This window comes from Phascolarctos cinereus, unplaced genomic scaffold (genome assembly GCF_003287225.1).
Source record: "Phascolarctos cinereus isolate Bilbo 61053 unplaced genomic scaffold, phaCin_HiC Scaffold_2;HRSCAF=192, whole genome shotgun sequence".
Classification (NCBI taxonomy): Eukaryota; Metazoa; Chordata; class Mammalia; order Diprotodontia; family Phascolarctidae; genus Phascolarctos; species Phascolarctos cinereus.
Genome location: NW_027555625.1, coordinates 226,034,917 through 226,061,904, shown reverse-complemented (window position 1 = coordinate 226,061,904; position 26,988 = coordinate 226,034,917). Strand labels below are relative to the sequence as shown.

The 26,988-nt window shown below is 46.2% G+C and overlaps 1 protein-coding gene across 12 annotated transcripts; it reads left to right on the top strand.

Annotated features, from left to right (window-relative positions):
- On the top strand, window positions 1-21,560 carry ZMIZ2 (zinc finger MIZ-type containing 2). Of its 12 annotated transcripts, none has more exons than XM_020984033.2 (22): window positions 1-236; window positions 1,508-1,646; window positions 3,063-3,193; window positions 3,703-3,776; window positions 8,410-8,552; window positions 8,813-8,927; window positions 9,383-9,585; window positions 9,927-10,119; window positions 10,791-11,054; window positions 11,448-11,627; window positions 12,384-12,464; window positions 12,687-12,858; window positions 14,598-14,739; window positions 14,845-15,055; window positions 16,224-16,329; window positions 16,555-16,712; window positions 17,102-17,169; window positions 17,496-17,564; window positions 18,058-18,302; window positions 18,807-18,979; window positions 19,131-19,376; window positions 20,141-21,560. In XM_020984033.2, the coding sequence occupies exons 5-22, from the start codon at window positions 8,503-8,505 to the stop codon at window positions 20,246-20,248; spliced, it is 2,784 nt and encodes a 927-aa protein (XP_020839692.1). In that variant the 5' UTR covers window positions 1-236; window positions 1,508-1,646; window positions 3,063-3,193; window positions 3,703-3,776; window positions 8,410-8,502; the 3' UTR covers window positions 20,249-21,560. The 12 variants fall into 12 exon arrangements, with proteins under 12 accessions (XP_020839692.1, XP_020839696.1, XP_020839697.1 ...); XM_020984037.2 differs by having other exon boundaries at window positions 2-236; window positions 3,106-3,193; window positions 12,381-12,464; XM_020984038.2 differs by having other exon boundaries at window positions 2-236; window positions 8,413-8,552; window positions 12,381-12,464.
- The last annotated feature ends 5,428 nt before the right edge of the window (window positions 21,561-26,988 follow it).

Sequence of the window (26,988 nt, the reverse complement as noted above, 5' to 3'; positions counted from 1 at the left end):
ATTGTGCAATCGGAGCCGGGAGGTGGCGGTGGCGGCGGCAGCAGCAGCGGCCCCTGGAGCAGGGCGCCTGAGCTGAGCCCCCCGGCCGGCGCGGCGGCCGCGAGGCGGCATGGAACAGGCGGGCCGCGGAGGCGGCGGCAGCGGCAGCGGCAGGCAGCCGGCGAGGCGCTGAGCTGGGCCCTGAGCCGCAGCCGGGCTCGAGGGCCCCTCGGCCATTCCGGGCGCCCGGCCGGAAGGTGAGTGGGCCAGGGCTGGGGCTGCGGGGAGGGTGGGCGAGATTGCCGCACTGGAGGGTCAGGCAAGGGGCCCGACGCGGGGTCGTCCCGGGGTCTGCGAGCCCAGCTTCCTCCCGCCCCCGCCAGAGGCCGGGTTCCCCGGGTCCTCTCCCGCCGGGGAGCGTAGCTGCCACCCTCACCGGGGAGGCCGGGGTCACCATGGCAACGAGGCCGCCGTGGGGGCACGGGGGCGCGGGGCCGGCCGGAGCGAGGTGCCCGTGCCCGTGCCCGGGGCGCGCGGCCGGGCCAGGATGAGGGGAGCCGCGGCCGCGCGCCCAGTGGGCCCCCTTCCCACGCCGGCGGCGGCACCGTGTGGGTGTCCGGAGCTTGCCCGCCCCCCAGCCCGGGGTTCCTTGCAGCGCCCCCTTTCCACCGGGCCTAAGCTGTCCTTCCAAATGAGCTAGCCAGATCCGACGAGGCTGTGACTGTTTGCCCAGTAGAAGGTGTTGGGGCGCTCCTGAGCCCCCCCCCCAACACAGCAGGCGGCTGCTGCTTCCTCTGCTTGGGAGAAGGGGGGGTTGGCACGGGTGATGGGTAAGACCACCCCATCCCCCTTCTGTTCCCTTCCAGTCTCTCTGTTGGGACATACCTTGACTGAATTCCTTTCCTTGGGGTGGTCCTACGAAAAAATGACCCTATTGTTAGGCAGAAATGACCCTTTTGTCTCCTGAGGTTTTCTCTCTCACCCAACTTGAGCCATTGTTTGGGGTCTGATTGGGGAAAACCCAGCTGTTCCGAGAAACCAAGAAGGTGAAGGGGAGGTGGGGGCCTCTGGGAACGGAGATTTTACTCATCATTCAGTACCTTTCTTACCTGTGTGTGGTGAGAGGAGTGGGCCTTCCTGGATAGATTTTCCCTTTACAGATAGGCATTGCCAGGCCTACTTGGTTTGTCTTGCCAGGCCCACTTTGGTTTTTCTGTCCCATCTTCTTAGAGGCTTTCCCATTCTAAACCCTAAGATGTGCCCACCAGTGTAGTCTGTGATCCTACCTAGGCTCATCCCAAAAGGTGCTATACATTTTTCTTGGGTCAATGGTAGACTGTTTACCTTTCCAGTACCCTGCCATGGCCTCCTAGAGAGCACACCCCATTCCAGAATGGGGAAACTGAAGCCTGGAGAGGCTGGAATTAGGACACTCAGGGGTGGAGCATAAAATAGCAGTACTAATAATAATGTCAGTAATAATGTCTTTGACTCAAAAGTACTTCATTTGTATTATTTATTCTCACAGATTTTTACTTAGAGAAGATTTCACAGGGACATCTACAGAATGTCATAAATCATGAAGGGTACAGATAGGGTGAACCTGGACTTAATCACCAAATGCTGGAATACTAGAACTAGGGGGCACTCCTTGAAGCTTGAAAAAGGTAAATTTAGGATAAATAAAAGGAATTCTTATTTTTCATAATAAACTTAAAGAATTAATTATTCCAGGAGGTACAAACTAAAAATATAAATGTTTTTTAAAAATTAGCTAAATTAATAGATGATAGATCCATAATGAGTTGTTAAGGGAAACTAAAATATTGGGGTTTTTTGGGGGGTACATCTGTGATATTTTGTGATTGATATCTAAAAGAACAATTATGCTATTGCATAAAAGATCCCGTGGGATCAATGTTAGACCTACTGTCATGGACTGGACAGGCCATGTTTCTGACCCAAGGTAGCAATTCTTTTGTTCTTATTCGAATGACAGTGCTATGAAATAGATAGGAGCAGAAACTGTTTTTCCCCTTCCCCCATTTTGCTTATTGGAGAGTTCAGGTTTAAAGTGATTAAGTAATCTGGCCAAAGTCACTGTGACTGAACCAGCATCAGAACCCAAGTATCCAGGCTCCTGCTTGATGCTTATTCTAGTAGCTTATGCTACCTCCCAGAAATAGAACACAGCTAGTCCAGTCACACTAGGCTGTGGCCCTTTCTAGTAGTGCAAATTAATCCTCCTCCCTATATTACTTGGGACCGAATGAAGGGAATGTTTCATTTTCTGTTCCCCGCCTCATCAGGAACTCTTCTGTCCCATTGTCACCATCCTATCTGTAGGCTTCTCTAAATTCATTTGGCCTCCTTTGTCCCTTCTACAGTTACCTTTGCCTCCTAGAAGCTACAAGGTAGAAGTCTGTAGCTGAAAAAGTCCTGTTAGCAGCTTTTTGCAACCTCTGGAGAATGAGTTGCCACAGGGCCATCCTCTTGGGAGTCTGGTTGATTAGTTGGGAAAGCAGAGGGGAATTGGTCCTGTTGCTCAGACTCGAAGAGGCTTGAACTGTTACTCCTGTTCCCAACTGAAAGCCTGGGCTAGCTAGAGAGGAGCCTGAAGAGAGTCTAAGTATATGGAACCAGACTTACAGAGCTCCTCTGGAGCCTTATACAAAGTTAGTACTTATACGGTTAGCAAAGACAGACACTCAGTTTAGCTTGCCTTTGCTCTTTAGTAGGTTAAAGCTGTCTTGTCTCTTCCAGTCACTTGGGAAATTTTGGGTGATCTCTTCATCAATTGACCAGTTGCTCTTTGAGCTCAGATTGTCCATGGTGAGAAAGAAGGCTAGAACGTGGTTTTCCATGTTCTTCCATTTCAAGGTGATCTGAATTTCTCGTGCTATATGACTATCTAGATTGCCCCTGTACCCCAACTTAATAATATTGGGAATGTCAGTCTGTCCCTGTTATCAGTGAAAGTAGGTTGAAGTGCAGCCTATTACAGAGAAAGGAGCTGTATATGGTGCCAATAGAGCAAAGGGAAAGGAAGCCAAGAGAGATTGTTGCTTCTGTGTTTTTTTTAGGAGGTATAAAACTGAGACTCCTCCTGGGTTCTGTTGTTCCTAGCTCTGTTCCTGGCCCAGAAGGATAGAGAATGAAAGCTGCCTCCATCTCAAAAGGATTAGGATGATGATACCCCAAGCCTTTACCTTTTGTGAGTAAGAGACAGCCTGGTATGGTAAAAAGAAAACTAGATTAAGACTCAGAAGAACTGAATTTTAGCCCTGGCTATACCACCAACTTGTGTGACATGGGGCAAATCACTTAACCTCTCCAAGTCTCAGTTCCTCATCTGTAAAATGAGGGGTTTGGATTGGATGATTTCCACAATCCCTTCCAGCCATAACATTCTGAGTTTCTTTGCCAGGACTCTGGTCAGCCTGCTGAGGTTCTGCAGAGTATAATGAATGGCATTAGAGAATGGTGATTTTTTTTCTCACCCTAAAAAACTGAATCCATGGAAATCTGGAGGGAGCTGTCCACTAAAATGGAAGGGACCACAGAAATTCACAATAATTGAATATGGTAGAAAATCACCTTGTCTTTTGTAGGATTTAGGTTGGGGGAACTGAAACTATCTGTGGTCTCCTGTCCATGGCAGGAACTCAGTTGATTTGGAATTCCCCAGACCCATGTGATAGCAGGCCCCTCTCTTCTCTTCAGCTCCAGCCTGATAGTCTCAACCCGAGAACCCAGTCCTAACACTAACCTGACCAGAGTCCTGTACGATTTCTTAGGTAAGCTGAAATGACTAGATACACCACAGAAACCTTCACCCCAGGAAAATTTCTTTGCCAGCCTTTCAGATTTCCTTAGATCTCTTGCATTCTGGGACAGCATTATAGAGAGCCTTATGGTGGAAGAGGGGTTATAATGTTTCTGTTCATTCCTGAGAGATAAGGCTGGGTTTGGGATTAGACTTCACAAACTGATGTCCCATGTAGCTACCTTCAGAGAAGGAAGCTTGTGGGTTAAACCCTGATTCTAGTTGCTTGAGAATCTCCCCACCCCCCTTCCTGTGTGTCATCCCTGCTTCAAGGATTCGGGGAAGCCTCAGTTTTGTCTGGCCATTGCTGGGACAGTCCAGTAACTGGACCAGCTGAATCTATTTTTCTTTATCCTGAGATGGGTGAGCCCTATGTTTGGGGCCCCAGAAGAATGCTAGTTCTTTGAGGGCTATGACAAATTTGATGTTTTGCCCTTGTGTACCTCAACACAGTATGGGCACGTGGTAAAAACTCAATAAATCCTTGTTGAATTGAATTTAGGCCCTGGGGATAGAAAGTTATTGGGCCCCTGCTTTTCCAACTAAAGTTGTAGAGTCCATTTCAAGGGGGTCAAGCCTTGACAACTGCCCAGGTTGATAGTCCTGACCCCTCAGATCTTGGAACACTTACTGGTGGAGAGAGAGGTCATCACCTGAGCATGTAAGGAACAGGAAGGGGTGGGAGGTAGGTGGGCTTGGCCTTATGCTGCCTAGAATTTCCTAAACTTAACTGGCAAGCTCTGGAGCCCAGTCTTCCCCTCCCCCTACTGCTCTTTCAATTAAACTGCATGCACTTACTTCCCTCTGGGCCCCTCCCTGTGACTGCCTTGCAGCTGTCCCTGGCTAGAAACATGCTTCTGAAAGACCCTTGTGAGCTGGGTTACTCTTAAGAGGCCTTATTTGCCCAAGGGTTAGGACTGGGAAACCCCACGTTCATAGAACGAGAGAATAGTTGAGTCTTTGAAAGAATGCCTGAGCCTACTGGCTCTTCAAGATTTGGGGGGGGGATAGTTTTTTTTGTCCGTGATAAAGAACCCCATTTCCGGGCACTATGTATGAGACAGACTTTCTTCTCCTTTCTATACCTTCGTTCCCATACCAAGTAACTCCACAGTTCTTTAGGAAAATGACTTGAGTTCTCTGAGCTAGAAATGAAACTTCCCCTTTTCCCTATTACTTTCTTGTCTAATTCTGGTTCTCTCTCTCTCTCTCTCTCCCTCCTTCTCTCCTTCTCTCCCTCTCCCCCTCTCTCTCTCCCTCTGCTACACCAGCTCACTAGTCAGACTACCAACATTCTAACTATGTAGAGTTTTAGTTCTGAACCTGGCTCTCACTTTCCCTTCTTTGTACCTCTGTTCCTTCTTCTCTACAATTAAAAGTTGTAAAGTGGTTAGAAGAATAAGATTAACTTTTCCCATCCTCCCCAGCTGGAAGTTATGCATAAAGTGCTTTGAATTGCTAACTGAGGGGGGGGTGTCAGTGATTTGGCTTTAGTTATGATTCTCTTACTCAACTGCTCTGAGTCCTTGGTATTTGGGGTTGTTGTGATGACTTATGCAATTATCTACCTACCCAGCAAAAGGCAACTCCATTTCAGCATGTTCTATCTTTGCCGAGAACACTGGGGGCTGTCTCTAAGACTAGAGTCTCCTTTATTCCCTGCTGTGGGACACAAAGGGTCACTGCTCCAGGTGGGCCCCCTTAACACTTGAAGGACACTGATCCACATCTGCCACCTTTTGTGGGACTTCTAAAGGACCAGTTGAAACAGCCTAGTAACGCCCAGTCAGGGGAGGGGATTGTTCACTGGTGAAATTAATGCTTTGGTTCCAAAGAACTAAAATGGTGAGAGCTCAATAAACAGGCATCTTAAACCTTCCCTTCTTCCTACTCCCCCCCCCTGAAAGAACATTTGGACTAGAAAAGATTACGGTTTTACTATTTCAGATTAGAAAACAGTACACATAAGAAGAACATTGAGAATTGGGTTCCAATGACCTTAGATATGTCACATTTCCTCTTCTACAAAAGGAACTGGGTTACATAATTTCTAAAACTCCTTTCACCATTTGAAGGGTTCTTTAATTCTGTAACTACTATAAAGGATGTGTGTATGTCTGTACTGTGTGTTTATGTGCATATAGATACACATATATTTATACCAGTTATCCCTAAGAGACTTGTCTTTACTATTCTGCTCTTCCCTGTGTATAGTAGTCTCACCATTTCTGTGTCTTGCCATATCTTGGGCCTCCTCTATTTTGGTTCTACTGCTCTCCCTTTTTCACAGTGTATCTCTTAGGTACATGCTCTCTCTCATGAATTCTTTAATTTTTTTCACAATTGGCATTTTCCACATTGTCCCTTTTGTTAATTCCTTGGCTCACGAGTGTTTCTGCATGTCTTGGGCAGGCTTGTCTGCTCTTTGGAACACTGTCATTCTTTTATGTACTTTGTGTCTTAAGTGTATCATGCCTCTTGTTTGCAACATCTCTTGTGCAAGTCATATCCCCTGTGTGCTTATGCCATGTGTGTGGTTGCTGACAATTACTCATGCTGTATGTGTGTGACAGATGGGAGCAAACACATACTCTCTGACAGATGGATGTATACAATTCCTCAGACGGACACACATGTTCAAAGTGTGTCTGTGCATGTCTTGAGTGTGCATCTCTGCAAACATCTACCATGTCTGTCTGTAAAGGCCAACCTCTCTGCTCCTGTGTACTCTGCCCTGTCTTATATCCCACCTCTGGCTGTGCATCCATCTTCAGTGGAGTGGCCAATATCGGTCTTTCTTCCTCTCTGAAACAACTTAGCCTTACCAGCAGTAATGCTCACACTCTGCCTAGGAGGCTGGCAGACTGCACAGAAGCCCCAAGTGGGATGGCTGATGCCTGTCTAACACAGAGCACAACTGGCCCGGGAATGGGAACAGAACTAATGCCCCCCTCTCCTATTCTGGGAGGAGGGGAGAGACTGTGTTAAAGGGCTCACACTGGATTCCCAGTCTAATGCTCCGGGTGCTAGAGAGAGCAGCTCCTACTGCATCCTGAGGTGATGGCTGCTTGGCTTTAGAAGGAAAGGCAGCTGGCTTATGTGCTCCTTCAGACACAGAGAAGAAATTCTGTTAGGTAAAATGTCCCTTGTTTCCAGGGGATTGGGGAAGAGACTATAGGAGGCAGAAAGACCTGGCTGTCTGTTCAACAGCCAAGATTCTGTGCTTCATTTGAGTAAAGGTTTTGTTTTTGCTTTTTCTGTCTTGCCTTTTTTTCTGACCTCCCATGCTATGTCCCCTTTCCTCCATGGCATCAGCTCCTGATAAAGAGGAGTATGGTGGTATCTGCTGGTGGTGGTAGTTAAACCACATTGTAATTCCTTGGACTTTGCCCTTCCCTGCTAATCCTCTCTGACCTTCTTGACTTTGAGTAAGATTCTATACAGCACCGTTCCCAGAAAATAATTACCAGGCTTTGTTTTTGGCCTTGTTTTTCAAGCCCCTGTCTGAATTTTCTGGGAGCTGAGCTATTGCACTTTCTCGACCCTGCCTACTCTTAGGAAGCTGAGCTCTGAGGACCCTTGCTCATATTGGACTTCTGGTTCTCGAACTTCCCCAAGGTCCCCAAGGCTCTGTCTTTTTACTTCTTCCATGCTTAGTTCCTCTAGGGACATCTTCATTTGTCAACTATGGAAATCCCTTTGAGCCTGAAAACACTGTAGTATCAGCCTTTCACCTCTGTTCTCCTTGCAAGCAATGGTAAACAAGAGCCTGCAGCTCTTCACAGCTGAGGTGCCTTTCCCTTCTCTACCTGCCCCCTCTCCACCTTTTTTTTTTTTTGCTTTTTGGTGAGGCGATTGGAATTAAGTGACTTTCCCAGGGTCACACAGCTAGTAAATGTTAAGTGTCTGAGGCTGGATTTGAACTCAGGTCCTCCTGACTCCAAAGCCAGAGCTCTATTCATTGCACCACCTAGCTGCCCCTCCATCCACTTCTCCAAGTGGTTTCTGGTGGGACCCAGTTCTTCTCTTATTGCTCTACTCACCCCAAAGTTTCTGCTGAGAGAAGCTGAGATTTCCCTTTTTTTATATGGATACTGAAAGACTAGGAGGAAAAGTTTTGTACAGAGTGATGAAGACATTTGTACCTAGATATGTAGTTTCCTGGGTCATTCATACTAGTGCTCTGGGTGCTTGTGTGGTAGTAGCTGGGCCACAGGGGGTTAATGTACTCTTCTTAGCTGAGCTTGCCAGGAGCAGAGGTTTGCCAGACATGGGCAGGACGCCAAGTTCCTCTGGCTGGCCGAGACACCCTGAGTATGGCCCCCTGGGTCCCTAAGCTTAACCCTGCCCTGCCTGGGGTGCCCTCCATGTGCTTCCTACCCAGAATATACCCTCTGCTCATGAAAGAAGAGCCCAAGGGACTGCACTAACTAGCTCCTGAGCCCCCAAAAGAGCACACCTATGAACTCTCCCATTCAGCTTTTTTCTATTCATCGTTTGTGGTGGGGAGGGAATGATTCAGTTACTCTAGTTTCCTATAAGTCCCTATAGCATCTTCTGTTAAATTTTCCTCAGAGGTGACAGTTTTTCTCTTTCTGTCACAGCAGCTTGGAGGGGCTGAGTCCCAGATTAACCCCATTGAGGTCAACTATATTCAAGTCCCAGACCCCCCTGTCCCTCACGATACTTCACAGCCAATGAACTCCATGAACCCAATGAAACCTGCCCTCCCCCCCACGCCACACGGGTGAGTAAAAGACACTCCCATTCCTGTGTTGGGCCTTGATTAAGGCCAGGACCTGTGTGGTTGGTCTGTTTGAGTCATGCTTATGCTCTCCGCTCCCTATCTTCCCTGGAATGACCTGTCCCTGTACCCAGCCCTCAGTTCCTCTGAGAACAGTGAATCCCTGTACTATCAGGCATCCCTATACCACCTAACCTCAAGATTGTGCCAGTTCACTGTCTGGAACTTGAAATATGTTCCTTACTATCCTCTTTCCCCCACAGTGATGGTTCATTTGCGTATGAGTCTGTTCCTTGGCAACAGAGCACCAATCAGCCAACAGGATCACTCTCCGTGGTAACCACCGTGTGGGGAGTCAGCAATACATCCCAGAGTCAGGTAAAAGCTTCCCACCAAATGTTCAGGACTTAGCCGTCGCTTCCCCAAGATAAACGTGTAGATGAATTAGTCACCTTAGTCTCCCTCAGAACATTGTTCTCTGGGGTCTTGTAATCTCTCAACTATTCTCAGTAAATCCCCACCCCAACCCCTACATTCTTTCCCCTCCCTTAATCTGACATCCTGGCCCCTCTGTTTTGAAGAAGTAGAAGGCTGCTGTTTTAGAGTAGACTAGACTGTTACTTCCCTTTAGAGAAGGGTTTCTTAGTCTAGGGTCTATGGATCCAGAAGCATTCCAAGGAGAAACTTCAGGGGTTCCATAAACTTGGAAGGGGAAAAAAAACCAAAATGCATCATTATTTTAACATTTATATATCTAAGAACATTCTGAGAAGGGGTCCATAACACGCTGCCTTAGAGGTTCTTGGCAATGTGAGTATTATTGCTTTTTGTAGGTTTTGGGAAGCCCCATGGGCCCTGGGGGGAACCCCTCTGGCAGTCCCATGATGCCCGGCATGGCAGGTGGCAGCCCTGCTATGAACTCTCCTCAGTTCTTGGGGCAGCAAGCTTTTCCAGAAGGCGGTGCCAACAAGAGTTATATGCAGCAAGGAATGTATGGCCGTGGCAGCTATCCTGGAGGTCCTGGCTTTCCCACCAGGTAAGCACCATCTTGTAGAAGGGGTTCCTGTCCAACTCTTTTGAATTTTCCCCATTTAGAACTTGGGTCTTTAGTTCACATCTAGCACAATACCATGTACATACTAGGGAGTGAATCAATATTTGTTGGTTAATTGTGTGTGCACAGACTAACTGCTGCTCTGCTGACTTCAGATATGACCTAAAACATTTGAAAAAGAATGAATGAGATTCCATTCTGCCTAAGAAGTTGGTAGCCGAGTCCCCTCTTTTGAAAGAACTCAAATTTTAGCCTTATGTGATTAATAAGAGGCTGCTTCTGAGCCAGGGCGGAATGGAGGTGTAATCTTGTGTCTCCTGCAGCTACACAGGCAGCCCAAGTGGCCCTGGGGGCCTAGGTCTCCCCTCACATGCCACCCGACCCTCCACTGACTTCACTCAGGCAGCTGCTGCTGCCGCTGTGGCTGCTGCTGCAGCTACTGCCACTGCTACTGCTACTGCCACTGTGGCCGCTCTCCAGGAGAAGCAGAGTCAGGAGCTGAGCCAGTATGGAGCGGTAAGGTGCCTTCCCTGACTACTCACCTTGGTCCTGTGTGCCCAGATTGAGGCAGCATGGTATAGGGGAAGGAATACTGGACTGAGAGCCTGGCTTCTAGTCTCAGTTCTGTCAGTAATCAGCTGTGTGACCTTGGGCAAGTCACTTAACTTCTGAGTCTCAGTTTCCTCATCTCTTTAAAATAATCAGTTCAGTAGGTTTCTAAGGGCCCTTCTAGCTCTAAAAATGAATAGTTCTGTGAGGTCACTGATAAAACACTGACTTAGTCCAGATCCTCAGCATGGTACGAGGAGAAGGTTTTTTGCTGTAAGATGGACACGCATGGATAAACTGGGGCATGGGGTGGGGGCATAACAGCTGAGGGCTATATGGTTTCCCCAAACCCTCCCCTTCACACTTCTGGCTGTCCAGGGGAGTCTATTGGAGAAAGGGTGGGAGGGGCATAAGACGAAAGATCATGCTATGGGAAAGATAGTAAAGAAGTAGAGCAGTAAAAGACCCAAGAAAGATAACTGTAATATGATAGAAGTCAGATGGGATGTTAAAAGTGTTGTGCTGGGCTGAGGGATAAGCAAAGATGAATGTGGAGTTATTCTTTCTTTCTCTCTCTCTCTCTCTCTGTCATTTTTCATAGATGGGGCCTTGAATAATTCCTTTTTCTCTCTCCCCAGATGGGGGCAGGACAGCCCTTTAACAGCCAGTTTCTGCAGCATGGGGGTCCAAGGGGGCCCAGTGTCCCAGCTGGCATGAACCCTGCCAGTATAGGAGGGGTGATGGGCCCCTCTGGGATCTCCCCCATGGGTATGAACCCAACCCGGGCACCTGGAATGACTCCCTTGTATGGAGGGCAGCGACTGCCCCAGCATGGGTACCCAGGGGCCCCTCAGACACAGCAAATGCCCCGACAGGGAGTCAAGAGAGCCTACTCCAGTGAGGTGAGTACAGAGAAAAGGGCATTGAAAGATCTGAGAGCTGCTTCACCCCAGGAACAGCTCAGATACCTCAGTTACTGATGTTTATATTCTCAACTGGTTTAGGTTTAGGCAAGCATAAAGGAGTATGAACCGATATTAGATTGGAGTGAGCTGTCCAGGGCCCAGGGGGCAGATGTAACAGAATCCCAAACAAACCCAAGAATTCTCCCCTCAACCCCCTCCCCACCTGACCTACCCTTGTATTCTTTCAGAGGTTAGAGTTCTGTATTCCATGGCCCTTGTGCAGTAGAACGATGCTCTTCTTCAGGCAGTTTTCTTTTCCCTCCCAGATGACTTTTCTGTAGTCTTAAGCCCTCTAACTATCTTTGGGTATCTGTTTTATCTCTTTTCCAGGGTTATCCAGCACAGCAGTATATGCAAGGTGGCCAGTATGCTCCCAGCACTGCCCAATATGCACCAAATACTGCACAGCCATCAGCACCCTCCCCCTCGTACCCTGGCCAGAGGATGCCTATCCAGCAAGCAATGGGCCAATACCTGTCCACCTCCAGCTCAGCAGGACCCTATTTTAAGGTACAAAGCTGCTGCCAGCGTGGCTTTTAGAATTGTAGCTTGGAAATTCAATATAGAGAGGTTTATAAGGGTCTAAGCCATCTAAATACTCCTTTTTTGTTTTGGTTTTTTAATCAAAAGCACTAAGCTCTCCATTTTACTATAGAAAACCTAAAGTATTGTACAAGACAGGTTCTGTTCTAGGCCTTGGTATCATTCTCTCTATGGAACAGTGACAGTGCCCCAGAAGATTATTATAACCTGATCTTTCATCTACTACTCTTTTGGAGTAGAGATTTTGAGGATTGCTTCTGCTGTGGCTGAATGAGGTGGCAAGATGCACCTTTTGCTAATGCTTGAGTTCTAGAGCTGGGAAGAAAGCTGCAGGGAAGGTGGTGCCTAATATGTTACCATACACTGCCGGCTCTCTAGCTTCTCTCTTTCTACTCCCCCAGTTCTAGAATTCATGAGAATTAGCAAAAAGGCTTCTATAACACAAGTTCACAGTTTCTTATAACAAGCTTCTCCCTTGTTCTTTGAATGTTGAAATGTTTGTTGGTGATTTATTCAGATTGTGGTAAGTTCTCTGGTGTCTTATGTCCTCTATCTCAGTTCTCCCCTTTTCTCACAAATGCCTGTCATCCAGGGTCTTTCTATAATCTAGCATTGTACTTCTGGCCATCCCTTGGTATTCAAATGTCTGAGAGAATTCTGCACTAAAGGTACAGGCCAAGGCTCTATTTGCAGGTCACTGACACATTTTTTTATCCCCAGCAGTCCACAGAGCAGTTCAATGGGCAGAACACCAACTTCAATGGAGGGAACTTCAACAGCTACAGCCAGCCCAACATAAATGGGGTATGATGGAAATGGGAATATGGGCCCCCTTGTGAAACTTGCTTGACCCCAGCGGCCAGAACATGAGGAGCCTTTGAGAGTTAAGCCACTTCTCAGCAGCTCTTGCCTCCCCCTCCAATGTGATTATGCACTCAAATATTAGACTCACACATACACATTTCTGTTTTGGCCCAGTTATCTAGCCATTACTTGCCTTAATAGCTTTTGTCTGTTTTCCTACAGCCCACCCGATCAATGCCTGGCTACCCCAGCTCCCCACTGCCTGGGAACCCTACACCCCCAATGACTCCTGGCAGTAGCATACCACCTTATATGTCTCCTAGTCAAGAAGTCAAGTCTCCATTCCTGCCTGACATTAAGCCCAACATGAGTTCCCTACACCCTTCTCCCTCTGGTAAGTCTCATTCTTAGGGTTTCTAAGAGTCTGAACTCTCAGAAGAAATATTATCGAAGAGTAGGTTGGAAATGAAGACAGTTTTCATCTTCACATGGGAAGCCCTGAAAACCATTCAGTGATTGGAGAAGACTGTGTTACCTTTAAAAAAGATTTTTATTGGTATCTTTTGTTTTTCTGTCACCTACATTTCTTATTGTATTTATTCCTCCCCCTTCCTGAACTGTCCCCTGTAACAGAATTTCAAAAAGAGGGGAAAAAAAGAGTTCAGCAAAACTATGCAACACATCCAAGAAAGTCTGTGTAATATTCCACACCCATGATCACTCACTTCTGCAAAGGGAAGATGGGTTTGTCTTTTCCTCTTTTGAGGCCAGGCTTGGTTCCTATAATTTCCAAGTATTGTTATTGTTTTGTTCTTTCCATTTACATTGTCGTAGTCAGTCTCTGTATTGTCTTCTTGCTTCTGCTTACTTCACTTTTCATTAGTTCATATAAGTCTAACCATGTTTCTGAATATGGATTCATCATTTCTTACAGCACAGTAATACTCCATTATGTTCATGTACCATAACTTATTTAACCATTCTTTAGTTGATGGACATCTACTTTGTTTCTAGTCCTTTGTTGCTACAAAAATGTTGCTATAAATATTTTGGTGTATATGGGGACCTTTCTTTTTGTCATTGACCTCCTTGGGGTCTGTGCCTAGCGGTGGAATCTCTAGGTTGCTAAGGCAGTCTAATGAAGAATTCAGAGAAACATGGGAAGACTTGTGTGAACTGCAGAGTGAAGTGAGCAGAACCAAAACAACAGTATACACAATGACTGCACTAATGTAAATGAAGACAACAGAATTCAGGTTGTATAGTGGTCAGTACTGATTCCCACTGACTAAGGGTAAAATAGACTTCCTTGCTGTTAAGAAGTGGTAAACTAGAAGAGCAGAAAGTTACACTTGCTGTCAGTTACAATCATTGTATTAGATGGTTTTGCTTAACTTTTTTTATGTCAAACGATTATAAGATAGTGGGGTTTGTTGGGGGGTGGTAGGGGAGTGACTGATGTATCAACGCATCAGGTTTTTTTTACATTTAACCTTCAGTGGATGGAGTCTAAAAAGAAAAAAAAGCCCACCAAACCAAACAGTTCTCTTAGCTGTTTTTAGAACCATGGCAGATAGAGTTTGGGGATCTGAAACCATCAGTCAAGTAACAAAGTGATGGGGATACCCTTAGAACTTGAGGGTCCTTAGGAAAACCTGAGGAGATCTGCCTTTTGTCTAGCCTCCCACCCTCCACAGAGCCTGGAGCAGGCTCCCCCCATGCAGGATTGGCAGGGGCAACATGCCTCTGCTGCACATCCCAACTGGGGGCCCCCTTTAAGGGGCAATGGAACTTTCAGCTCCAAACATTCCATGACCGTTGAAAGTGACAGTTGAGAATGGGGGGAGGGATGCCCAAACGCAGCCCCCAGCATGGCTCATCATGGTAGCATGGTTCAAGAGAGAAGGGGGAGATGCACCCTGGGCCCCCCTAAGAACCAGGAAGAAGCAGGGCCTCGTGCTCGGCCCAGCTGGAGAGAGGGCAGTGCCTGTCCCAAGTCCACACTGCTGGTCGGGTGCCCACTGGGCTCCCCCACCATCCCCTCTGCCCAGCACCAACTCAAGCTACATGTCCACTGGCACTGGGTGTCGCTGGCCCCCATGCCCGCCGCCAGCCCCTGCCCTCCCCTTGCAGGAAACCCATGTGACGAGCTGCGGCTCACGTTCCCGGTCAGAGATGGGGTGGTCCTGGAGCCCTTCCGTCTGCAGCACAACCTGGCTGTCAGCAACCATGTCTTCCAGCTCCGCGACTCGGTCTACAAAACGCTGATGCTGAGGTGAGCCCCTTGGACCCCCACCTTCCCATTAGCCTGTCATTCCCACTCCCCATACTTTGTGGTAGATTTTCTTGGTTACAAGCTGTTTCCTCTTCCCTGGTTCAGACCTGACCTGGAGCTACAGTTTAAATGCTATCATCACGAGGACCGGCAGATGAACACCAACTGGCCTGCGTCGGTGCAGGTGAGCGTCAATGCCACACCCCTGACCATCGAGCGAGGAGACAACAAGACGTCCCACAAGCCCCTCTACCTGAAGCATGTGTGCCAGCCTGGCAGGAACACCATCCAGATCACTGTCACCGCCTGCTGCTGTGTAAGTGACTCTTGGACAACACAGGACATGGGAGCTGGGAGCAAGGAAGTGGGGTGGGCAGCATAGCCAGGGCCAGGCAAACACGAAACACAGAGGAGAGTTAACATTTGCACAGACACTTGTATAAACTTGTACGGGCACACTGAGTATGACTATCTGTATACAAATATCCCTGCCTGATGATAGTCAGGGTAAAGCTGCCAGGCCAGTTGAAGATGTCTGAGTTATAGGCTTCATCACTAAAGGAAAAGGTACTGGATTCCCTTCCTTGCAAGCCATTTGTTTACCTTCCAATCCCTTCTCTGTGCCCACCAAAAGAGGGACACAGTTGCATGTGCTTCTGCCAGTGTTGTACTCATTAGATTTGGAGTTGACATTAATTTGTATAAATGGTTAAGAAGGGCCCCTGGGTATAGGACCATGCTCCTGGAGTCCTGGCTCCTCATTGCAGAGATGCCAGGCCGTGTGCCAAGATTGGATCACTGCTCTCCATGAGGTTTCTTGGCTATTTGTGGAGAAGGAAGCAGGAAAAACCTCCCCAAGTGGAAGTTATACCACCTCAATCAATATTCAACATAGAGTTATAAGGAGGAGCCCCAAATCCCCCAGGTGTATCTCTGCTGCTATAAGGAAGCTTGAAGCATAGGCACTTACAGGCCAAATTGTACAGGGCTCTGGAAATTGAACCCAGACCCAAAATAAGCAACAGTACATATTGTGAAGAAGGAAGGCTAACCTTCAGCAGACTTCTGGGCCCAGTTTTTCCTGGTTTTTTTTTGGTGGAGAGATAGGGACTGGGAAATAATCATTTTGATTAATTCAGGAGGAAGGGGGATCAGTATCTCTTTTTTTTCTTTACAAGTAAACCCTGGGTAACAGCAGCTGTGCTTGAGGCTTCTAAATGAAGGCCAATGTGAGGAGATCTGTGTCAAATAGAGGCAGCCACCTGTGTTCCAAGTGGGGCCAAAGGAACTTTTATCCCACACCTAAAGACTCACAGGGGAGGGGGACGCCACAGGTACCTAGCTTCTTCCCTCTATTTCTTTCTCCTTTACCCAACAACAGCCCTGAAATTATAGGAGCTAGACCCAGGGGCTGGGACCCAGCAAGCGGGTGCCCTCAAACAGCTGGTCTCTGTCCCCCTAACCTGAGCCTTCTTTTTGTGCAGTCGCACCTCTTTGTGCTGCAGCTGGTGCATCGGCCTTCGGTTCGCTCTGTCCTGCAGGGCCTCATCAAGAAGCGCCTGCTTCCGGCGGAGCACTGCATCACCAAAAGTGAGTAGTGCCCAGCCCCCTGCCAATTCCTGCCATGAGCCTGCCTTTATGGGGCTTCAGAAACCCTGTTAATCTCTGAGCCAGACAGCTATTTCAGATTTGTCATCATGAGATTTGACTCATTGGTGCCTAATTAGCAGCAGCCTTTCCCCATTTATATCCCTGAAGTATCCCCAGCTTCTCGAAGCTCAGGAGCATCTCGTCTGTTTTCCTCCCAATGATTAGTAAAGCGGAATTTTAGCAGTGGTACCATCCCTGGCACCCCTGGACCCAATGGAGAGGATGGTGTGGAGCAGACTGCTATCAAAGTGTCCTTGAAGTGTCCCATCACCTTCCGAAGGATCCAGCTCCCTGCCCGAGGACATGATTGCCGCCACATACAAGTAAGATGGTGGTGATAAATCATATAAATTGGGCTTTGAGATCATTTGTTTATTTGTCATGCCTTGAGCCCAATTTGAAGATCTAGAAATTGAGAGGCAGGGGCTAGAGGGTGAAAGTAGAGACATTAGCACAGACAACTGAGGCAATGTATAAACCCAGCCTGTTCAGCTTGGGTACTTCTTACAGCCTTATGCCTTTTTATATGTTCTTGAGAGGAAGGGGCTCCCCATGCCCCCCAGCTCCTGCCACTAGAATGTAAACTCTGCCAGCAGGGATTGTTTCATTCTTTGTACATGTTTCTCCAGCAGTAGCATAATGCCTGTTGGCACATAGTAGGTGCTTGATAAATACTTGTTGATTAATTGATTGTATCTGATCATCTTTTTAGTGCTTTGACCTAGAATCCTACCTGCAGCTGAACTGTGAGAGGGGAACTTGGAGATGTCCTGTCTGCAAGTGAGTATAGGGATTATGCCTTTTGGAGTCACCAAGGGGTTGAGGGTACTTCAATAGTGGTGGCAATAATGATCATTTGCATTTTATATAACATTTTATGTTTATCAAAGCAATTTGACATGTTACCTCACAACCTTGTGAAATATATAAGGCAAGGTAAAGTTAGAGATGGGAAAACTTGCATTTCATAATGATGGAGTGACTTCTCCAAGGTTTGTCATAGACATTGGGTGCCCAGAGAATCGGCTTGTGATAGAGAGAGGAGGGTATCTTTGAGGTAGAGACCTTGTTACTTCACTGACAATGTATCCTCTGTTTCTTTGCAGTAAGACTGCGTTGCTGGAAGGCCTGGAGGTGGATCAATATATGCTGGGGATTCTTATTTACATCCAAAAGTAATTCTAATTGGACTTAGCCAGATTTTGAACTGATGTTTTGTGGGGCCACCAGAGGGCAGTCATGACCATGCAAGATGTAATGCTGAGATCTACTGAAATCTTTTCACCCATATCACAGTTGGATCATGGAATCTTCCCAGGAAATGGGCCCAGTGCCAACTCAGGGATCATATATCCTGCTAACTTAATGATGCTGGGTACAAACGGTTAGATAATCAACAATTCATTCCAAATCAATAAGGATTTGAGTTGGAAAATCTCAGTTGAAACTCAAGGGATAATAGCAATGCCTTATACACATTAGGTACCCAGTAATTGTTTGTTAAATTGATTTGGGCAAAGAGATACTCAGAACTGAGGCTTAGTGAAATGGGAAAATGATATAAAGGGATGAGGGTAGGGAGGTCAGTTGGAATGTATAAGATTATCAGTGAAGATATAGCATGTAATTAAAAGTTGATTTCTTTTGTGTGTCCCCTCTCCTCCCCAGCTCAGACTATGAAGAAATCACCATTGACCCCACCTGTAGCTGGAAACCAGTGCCCATCAAGCCTGACCTCCACATTAAGGAAGAATCAGATGGACCTGTTCTAAAGCGCTGCCGCACCATGAGCCCTACCCACATGGTGATGCCCAATGTCATGGAGATGATTGCTGCTTTGGGCCCTGGATCTTCCCCTTTTGCCCCACTGCAACCTCCCTCAGCCCCTGCCACCAGCGATTATCCCGGTCAGAGTGAGTACCAGCCTGATTGTTTCTTTTATAGTTTGGAGTAAGAATCCTCAGGAACCTGGAATAGCAGAAGGACCATCAATGAAGGGTTTTTGTCCCCATTTCTCTGCCCCTGTCAATCCTAGTCAATTTTGGGGGGACATTTCAATAACCTGGCCTTATTCAGGGTGAAATATGCATAAAGTTTTATTTTATGTGTTCTTCCCACCTGCAAGGATATTAACAAAAGCTACTGATCTATCAGCAACAATAAAGGCTATCTTTTCTCTTTCTGAATAGTTATATCTATTGTAGACTTTGGAATTTCTATCACCAATTAAGTGAGCTCTTTAAGTAAAACAAAACAAACAACTAGCCCACAAAGATGTTTTTTGTCAGTCTTCTTCCATCTTAAATGCATTTTAAAATTTAATTTGCCTGAAGTCATTGATTTCAAAACAAGTGTAAGCCACAATAAGGCAGTGTTATTTTGAAGAATGTATCTCACAAAACACCTTTGTTTTGCAGGTTCTAACTTTTCAGGCCCTGGAAACTTCCCTGATTCTTTCCCCCCCACCACACCTAGTACCCCAACCCTTACAGAATTCACCCCAGGGCCACCACCAATCTCATACCAGTCAGACATTCCTAGCAGCCTCCTGACTCCAGAAAAGCCTCCAGCTCCTTCCATCCCTGGACAGGTCAGTGTGGTTTCAGGAGGGGACAGGGGGCAGGTGGCTTAAAGAATAATTCTTGGTCTCTGCACCTACAAAGGGAGGGAAACTGGGGGAGAACAAATGAATATGCCTTTTCCTGTAATATTTCACTGTGTGGCTTCCTCCTTCTGTTCAGATGGCACCATCAGGCCACATGGACCCATCTCACAATCCTGGCCAGCAGGCACTGCACAATCCCAATCTCAGTGCCCCACCAGGGTCACAGCTCCATCATCGGAACCCACCCCCCCAGGCCCGGCAGCCCTTGGGGCCATCGAGTGGGACAGGTCCTACTGGCGAGTTGGCCTTTAATTCTGCTGCAGGCATGATGGGGCAGCCAGGGATGCCTGGCACTGTAGAAGGGCCAGAGCCAGCTCTGGATGTGAGTGTAGTTCACCTCTTGCTAACCATACCTTTCTGAGAAACGTGAGACTCAAGGTCATCGAGAAAAGAGTTGTAGATAGGGAAGGAAAGGTCAATTGTGTTTCTTGGTCACAGAGATTGTTAACTTAGGGCTGAAAGAAACCTCAGAATTCATTCAGTTTCCATATTTTACAGATGAGGAAAAGGAAATCCAGAAAGGTGAGGAGATTTAAGGAAATGAAGTTTTCTCTTATTCATTAAAGGCAATGTAGCATAGTAAATAACTAACCTCAAAGTCCAAAAAACCTAGGTTCAAGTTCCACAAGCCATTAATTCCAGCTCTCCAAGATGATAGATTTGTGAAGCAGGTGCCATTCTGGATTGGCAGTGCTCCCTCACTGAGATGTCCAGTAGGTCCAAATGTGCCCCCACCCCTCAAACCATAGCGAGGCAGTGGGACAGTCAATGGAGGACTAGACTTAGTCATTTGGAAGACCTGAGATCCAATTCCACCTTGGTTAGCAGAAGGAGCTCCCATAGTTACAGTCATAGATCTTTGACTGTCTATACAATAGCTGTATTAAGGTTTAAAAAAATGATTTTAACATGTTTTGTAATGAACATGTCAAAGCAGCAGTATGTGGGGGTTGGCCCTGTAATTATAATTACAGGGCTTGTCTCATAATTAGTTCTAAAGTAGATGGAGGGTGGCATGCTAGCTGGGTTCAGCTATGGAGATAGGACTCAGACTCTGGCTCCTGACATTCTTCACTTTGTCTTCAGCTCCTCCCAGAACTGACCAATCCCGATGAGCTGCTGTCGTACCTGGGCCCACCCGACCTCCCCACCAACAGTAATGATGACCTGCTGTCCCTCTTCGAGAACAACTGACCCTTGATTTCATTTGGATCCTCCAGCTTAGGCTGGTCTCAGAACTGCCATGCCCACTCCTACCATCCACTCATCATTGCCCCTCAGTCCTTACATACTCACCACTGTTCTTCCTCATCCAGAGGCAGGGAAACTAAAGCGTTTCAGCTGCCCATACATCACGCTCACCCAACCAAAGCCACTTCTGTTGTTGCTCAGACCTAGTAGCCACACACTGTGGCTGGCCACTTCAGTCCGTCCTTCTTCCTAGCTGTTATGACAGTTGTTTCTGTCCAGGCCCCTTCCCTCACCTCTCTGCCAGCACGAGGACTGAGGCTTCCTCTCCTTGGCCCTGATGTATTCTTTACATCTTCCCACTGCACAGGCCATCCACAGTGTCCTATCAGAAGCCTTGCCCCATCCCTACCCTGACTGGTGCCAGCCCTCTATCTGACTCTGGCTTTGAGCCTTCTGTTTTATCTTCCTCATGAATGTGGCAGAGTTGGGGGAGAAGCCGAGCATGGTCTGATGTTCTGGGCCTGTGGACTCTGGAAGGGCCCTGGGTTTTTTTTCTTCCTGGCTTGATGATGAAGCCCTACTAATTCATCTTTAGTAGTCATTATGTATGTGGACCTAAAGGCTACAGCAAGCCTGTGCTACCCTTCATTGGGTATTGAGGGGCTGTCATGTAGACCAGATCTCTCCCCACCAGCCTCATTGTATCTGTGGCACCCATGTTCCCTCTTCTTCACCCCAAGCCCAAGTGCAAGAGGCTGTGTAGGGTGGGGTTGGGGGGGAGGGAGGTGATTAATTACAAAGCACAAAATGTACATAGTGTAGAAACACTAAAAGCAGGGAAAAAAAAAGAAAAAAAGCTATTTAAAGGAAAGTGAGTCCCTCTGTTGTACAGCCCCCCTGGTTCCCCTATTCTTTCCCTTGTTCTCATAAATGTGCATATTCCCTGACTTTGTATGAGTGACCATTCCATTGGGGAGTAGGGGTCCCAAGCTTCAGCCCTGGCAGGGAATATACTTGGGGGGAGGGAGGAATTGTTATTCACCAGGATGTAGAAATTCTTTGGCTGTGCCCTTCATCCCCCAGATTCCCCTTTCTGCAAAGTAAACAAGTGACAGCCATGTTTTTAAAAAAAACACCTTCCCTTTACCTGTACCCCTGGGGAGAGAATCCAAGTTGTAAACTGTCCCTTTTTGGAAAACCATTGCATCCATCTGGCTTATGGGGCCAGAGTCATGTGTGTGAGCAGTACTGCCCAGGGGGCCGTTTTGTGTATCCTGTTTCAGTATCTATATTAAAGGATTCCCTTTTGGTGGGCCTTGCTTGACTCACCTCCTTTGTGCTCTGAGGTGGGGAGAGGGGGCCAGGGATGCCTACACTTTCATTCTCCCTTCCAGGAGCTAGTGCCATAAACCAACAAAGGTAGATCTTTGCCTTGGTGTTAGAATATGGTTCATAGCCCTAGATTCATCTAGCAGGTCAAAGCACCTGGTCTTTTTTTTTTTTTTGATTTATCAGCAATCACTTTCATATGCTTTTGAGTTTAAAATTTTTCTCTCCCTCCCTTCCCACCACCCTTCCTAAGACGGTATGTAATCTGATATAGGCTATACATTTACATTCCTATTAAACATATTTTCATGTTAGTGATGTAAGGAAGAATTAGAACCAATAGGAGGAATCAACAGAAAGAGGAGACAAAACAAAACAGGAAAAAAAATTAGCAAATAGTATGCTTTGATCTGCATACAAACTCCATAGTTCTTTCTCTGGATGTGGATAGTGTTTTCCATCATGGGACCTTTGGAGATGTCTTAGATCCTTCCATTGCTGAGAAGGGCTAAGGCTATCGAAGTTAGTCATCGCACAGTGTGGCTGTTATTATGTATGTACAATGTTCTCCTTGTTCTACTCATTTCACTCTGCATCAGTCCATGCAAGTCTTTCCAGGTTTTTCTGAAGTCTGCCTGCTCATTTCGTATAGCACAATAGTATTCCATTACATTCATATACCACAGCTTGTTCAGCCATTGATGGGCATCCCCTCAATTTCCAATTCTTTGCCACCACAAAAAGAGCTGCTATGAATATTTTTGTACATGTGGGTCCTTTTCCCACTTGTATGATCTCTTTGGGATATAGCCCTAGAAGTGCTATTGCTCGGTCAAAGGGTATGCACGTTTTTATAGCCCTTTGGACATAGTTCCAAATTGCTCTCCAAAATGGTTGGATCACTTCTAAACTCCACCAACAATGCATTAGAAATCACCTGGTCTTAACAATTCTAGTGTTCTAGGGCATAACAAATATTAAGCTCCAACTATATGCCAGGCACTGTTAGTCACCTGGGATTCAAATATGAAAAAATCCCCTCCAAGGATTCTGATTTCTGTTAACTCTGAGGCTCCCTCACTACATCATAACCCTGCTGGGAAGGAGATAGAAGATTTCGTGAAGGCCAAAGCTTTTCTCATTTCATCTGTTAGTACCATGCTAACTATCCTGTCTACTCCTACTCCATTGGCAAGGGAACTGTTCCAGCCTCCTCCCTGGCCAAGGTTCAGTTATTCCAATCCCCATGGAAAATTCCCTTTTCCCCTGGAATTTTCCAAGTTTGGCTTCAACCTGAGGGTGATTCTATGAACCATAACTAGGGCAAAAAGGAAATCTGGACTCCCTGATCTGTATGTAGATGAGAGGCTGAGTACCTGGTCTTCCTATGCAATGGTCTAGAAATGGACAGGCCTCCTTGATGGAGTGTTGCCCCATTAAATAGTATTCTTAAAACTGCTCCCTTGGCAGGGTTTATGATGCTAAAAATCAGGCTGCAGAGAACGTGTGTACTAGGAAGCTGTCTAGTGGAGCAATGAAGTGAGAGAGAAGGCACCACCATGGGGTGGGGAGAGGCGTGATAGGGCATGCTGCACATACTGGGGCATCGTTGGGACAAATAGGTTTCTTCAAAGAACTTGTGAGGACTTGAAGGAACTAAATGATTTGTAATTAGCTTTTTCCTACCAGAAGTAGGTTGAGTGCTGCTACTTCTCTGAATCCTTCTTGGAACATTCAGAGTTCATACTACTCAAGTAGGCAAATCCAAATGTTTTGTTTTCTCCATTTTTTTGAAATTCTGAACGAAAAAAACCAAATTAGCTTTTCTATATAGGTAGTAGAATAAGAAAAAAAAAGATTGTGCATGAAACTACAGATCTTGATTGTGTATAGCTTTTCTAGATCTCAAATGTGTCCCTACATTTCAGCTTCTCATTCTCAGTATTCCCAATATTATCTCCAATCTCTGTGTCAGTAAATAAACATCATGTACCAGGCACGTGCAAAACACTGAGTATACCTAAAAAGCAGTCCTTGATCTCAAGGAGCTCACAGAGGAATGGAGTATGTACAGTCAGTGGTGGGTGGTTAAATTTCTAGTCTAAATGCCTATGTAATGGGCTTTCCTAGTCACTGGACTAACTAACCCCTTCTGAGTATGCTTAGACCAGACTACAGATATCTAAAGTCAGGCCACAACTATACACAGCCCACCCCTCAGTGGCTTTTAATCCAGAATTCCCAGTCCCACTGGATTTTCTTCCCACCCTTTCTGAACTGTGCTGCTCTTGTCTTTCCCTTCCCACCTGTGTGGGTGGGTGGATCCTATGGGAATGTACTAAGAGACAGTAGAGAAAGCAGTATCTTGCTGGGGCTCACCTGCTATTCCCTCCCTCATTTTCATCTTCATGAAACAGTAGTATTGATTCCCCAGCCCCACAGAAGTCATAAGTCACCTCTATTATTGTAGCTGCAAGGTATCTAAAAATATCTATTTTCTTCCCTCTATTCTCACCTCTCAGGTCAGGATCTTCTTAGTTCTTATTTAAGAGAAATGAGGAGAAGCAAAAGCACCGAATCTCATTGCACAGCCAAGATCTGAATAAAGCTTTTTCTGGTCTGCTGATAAATCTTAGGCCATCATCAACATTATTAAGGAACATTGGGCCCTGTTGTGTACAGAGTCCCCTGTGAGATGTAAGGATCTGTCCTTGTGGGCCTGAAGTCTGGCTAGGGAGATGGCATGCTCATAGAACAGTGAATGACAGATACAGTGAGATACTAAGTGAGCATCATGTCCTCTGCCCATTACTTGGCAGGGTGGGGGTGGAGGAAAGGAAGGGAATAAGCATTTATGTAATTCCTATTCTGTGCCAGGCACTGTGCTGTGTGCTTTCCAGATACCTAATTTAATCCTCACAACCCTTTGAGGCAGGCGCAGTTGAAGAAACAAGGCAGACAGGTTAAGTGACTTACCGGTGTTCACACAGCTAAGGGATTTAGGCTGGATTTGAACCCAGGTCTTTCTGACTCCAGGCCCATCATCCCATCCACTGTAACCTATAGGTCCAATATCTGAAGCATCATATTTAAATTTAACATTTGGGAATGGCGGTATGATGTGGGCAGAGCACTGAGTCTCAAGTCTGAGGACCTGAGTGTGAATTCTGATTGTGCTTCTTATTGCCTAGGTGAGCTTTGACAAGTCCTTCAAACTCTCTAGTTCATTTCTTCCTCTATAAAATGAGAAGAGTGAAAGAGAAAGTCCCACTACTTCCAAGAGCTGTCCACTCCCCTTGGCTCTAATTGATAGAAAGTTTTTATAAATTAAATACAGCTTCTCTGTAACTACCACCCATTTTTCCTTGTTTTGGAAGACTGCTGTAATGATCCAGTCCCAACATCCCAAGTTTCCAAGCTTGACATTCCCAGTTCTTTCAACCAATTTTCCCTGGCCTGCCCTGTCCTTGTCTTCAGCACTCAGAATTTCTCCAGTAATCCTCCCACAATGGCTAGATCAATCCACAGCCCCATTAACAGTGCATTAATGTTTCCTGCAGCCCTTCCAACATTGGTCATTTTCTTTCTTATCAACTTTGCCAATCTGAGATCAAATTTTAGAGTACCTTTAATTCAAATTTCTCTATTTCAAATCAATCAGGATTTATTAAGTGGCTACTATGTGCTGGGCACAATGCTAAATGCTAACAATTCTGAAGAGGCAAAAGATAGTTCCTGCCCTCAAGGAATTTGCAGTCTAATGGAGGAGATAATATGCAAACAAATATATAGAAAGCAAGCTATACACATGATAAACAGGAAATAATTAACAAGGAGGGTGATTTGGAACATTCTGTCATATAAGCTATTGCTTGCTTGGGTCTTTTCCTTTGAAAACTGCCTAATCATATCCTTTGACCATTTATCAATTGGTAAAAGACTCATTCTTACAAATTTGAATCAGTTTGCATTGGATAGAGCTCTAAGCCCAGAGTCAGGAAGATCTGAGTTCAAATTTGACCTCAGATACTGACCAGCTGTGTGACCCTGGGCAAGTCACTTGCCCCCTGTTTTCCTCAGTTTCCTCAACTGTAAGATGGAGGTAATAAAATTACCTACCTCCCACGGTTGTTGTGAGGATCAAATGAGATAATATTTGTAAAGCACTTAGCACAGTGCCTGACATAGTAGACACTATAGAGATGCTATTATTATTATTTTAACTCCTGACCTGTCTCCTTCCTGTCCCCTGCCCGATAAAGTCTGTTCAAGGCCTGGAATCCTAGTCTTAAACTTCAGTCCAATGACCGAAGGGTTCTGCTACCTATAGTAACACTTCCCTGAGGCTTGCTTACTGCCTGAACTTCTGCCACAAGCTCACTTCCAGGTGGCCTGTCTGGACTTCTATCTGACTTACTGCTAGACATCCCTAACGATTTCCTGCCTTAACTTCTTCCCATTGGTTGTCTGTGGTACCTCCTTCCCTATCACTCTGGGTTTGTCTCTGCACGGATGAGCTGAGTTTTGTTCAAATTGAGTTGGAGGCAGCAACTCTTTTTCTACACACTTAAAATCGCATCCATCCTCAAAGACCAGTGAAAAGCTCTCCCTAGAAATTTCCTCTGACCACTCTGGACCCAATCACTTCTTCCTGCTTTGAGATTTCCCATCTGTTCCATCCATCTAATCTTTGTGGCATACTGAAATACATCATATGGGCTCTCTTCACTGTTGTGTCCTCTCTCCAGCAAGAGCCAGTGGTATCCAAAGGGTGTGCTCTAGCAAAGAGTTGTGCTGGGAATTGGATGGAACTTATAGCCATATTAACTAAGCTTATAATTGCAATCACACACACAAAAGTCTTCAGATTTTCCCATGATGTGCCATTTCTTCACAGTGAAGAAGAAGAATAATAATGTGACATGAACAAAAAAATACGTTTGAGGACCACAGCAAACTAAACCCTAAATTTCTTCAATGGAGAGACTGGCATATAGCTCTCAGCCACAAAGAAGAGAGAAGATCTCATAGATCGGGTCTCCTGGCTCTTCTAGGATTCTGTTTTCTTCCTCCTCTGTAACTCCTCTATCTCTGTCATCCATCAATAAGCATTTATTAAGTGCTTACTGTATGCCAGGTACAATGCTAGGAGTATAGGTCCTCCAGATGCACAGTTCCTTGAAGAGGTACCATTGTGTATATTAAGGAGTAGGCTGAACAAATTGTGGTGAATGGTATGGAATATTACAGCACTGTAAGAAAGGACTAAAAGGGGCAGCTAGGTGGCACAGTGAATAGAGCGCCCACCCAGGAGTCAGAAGGACCTGAGTTCAAATATGGCCTCAGACACATAACACTCACTAGCTGTGTGACTCTGGGCAAGTCACTTAACCTCAATTGCCTCACCAAAAAAA

Bases quoted from the DNA above. Each gene is read 5' to 3' on its own strand.
- ZMIZ2 (XM_020984045.2), top strand. From the start codon at position 8,503: ATGAACTCCATGAACCCAATGAAACCTGCCCTCCCCCCCACGCCACAC. The intron at 10,120-10,790 runs GTAAGGTGCCTT...CTCTCTCCCCAG, and splicing joins AGCTGAGCCAGTATGGAGCG to ATGGGGGCAGGACAGCCCTT. The intron at 11,055-11,447 runs GTGAGTACAGAG...TCTCTTTTCCAG, and splicing joins AGAGAGCCTACTCCAGTGAG to GGTTATCCAGCACAGCAGTA.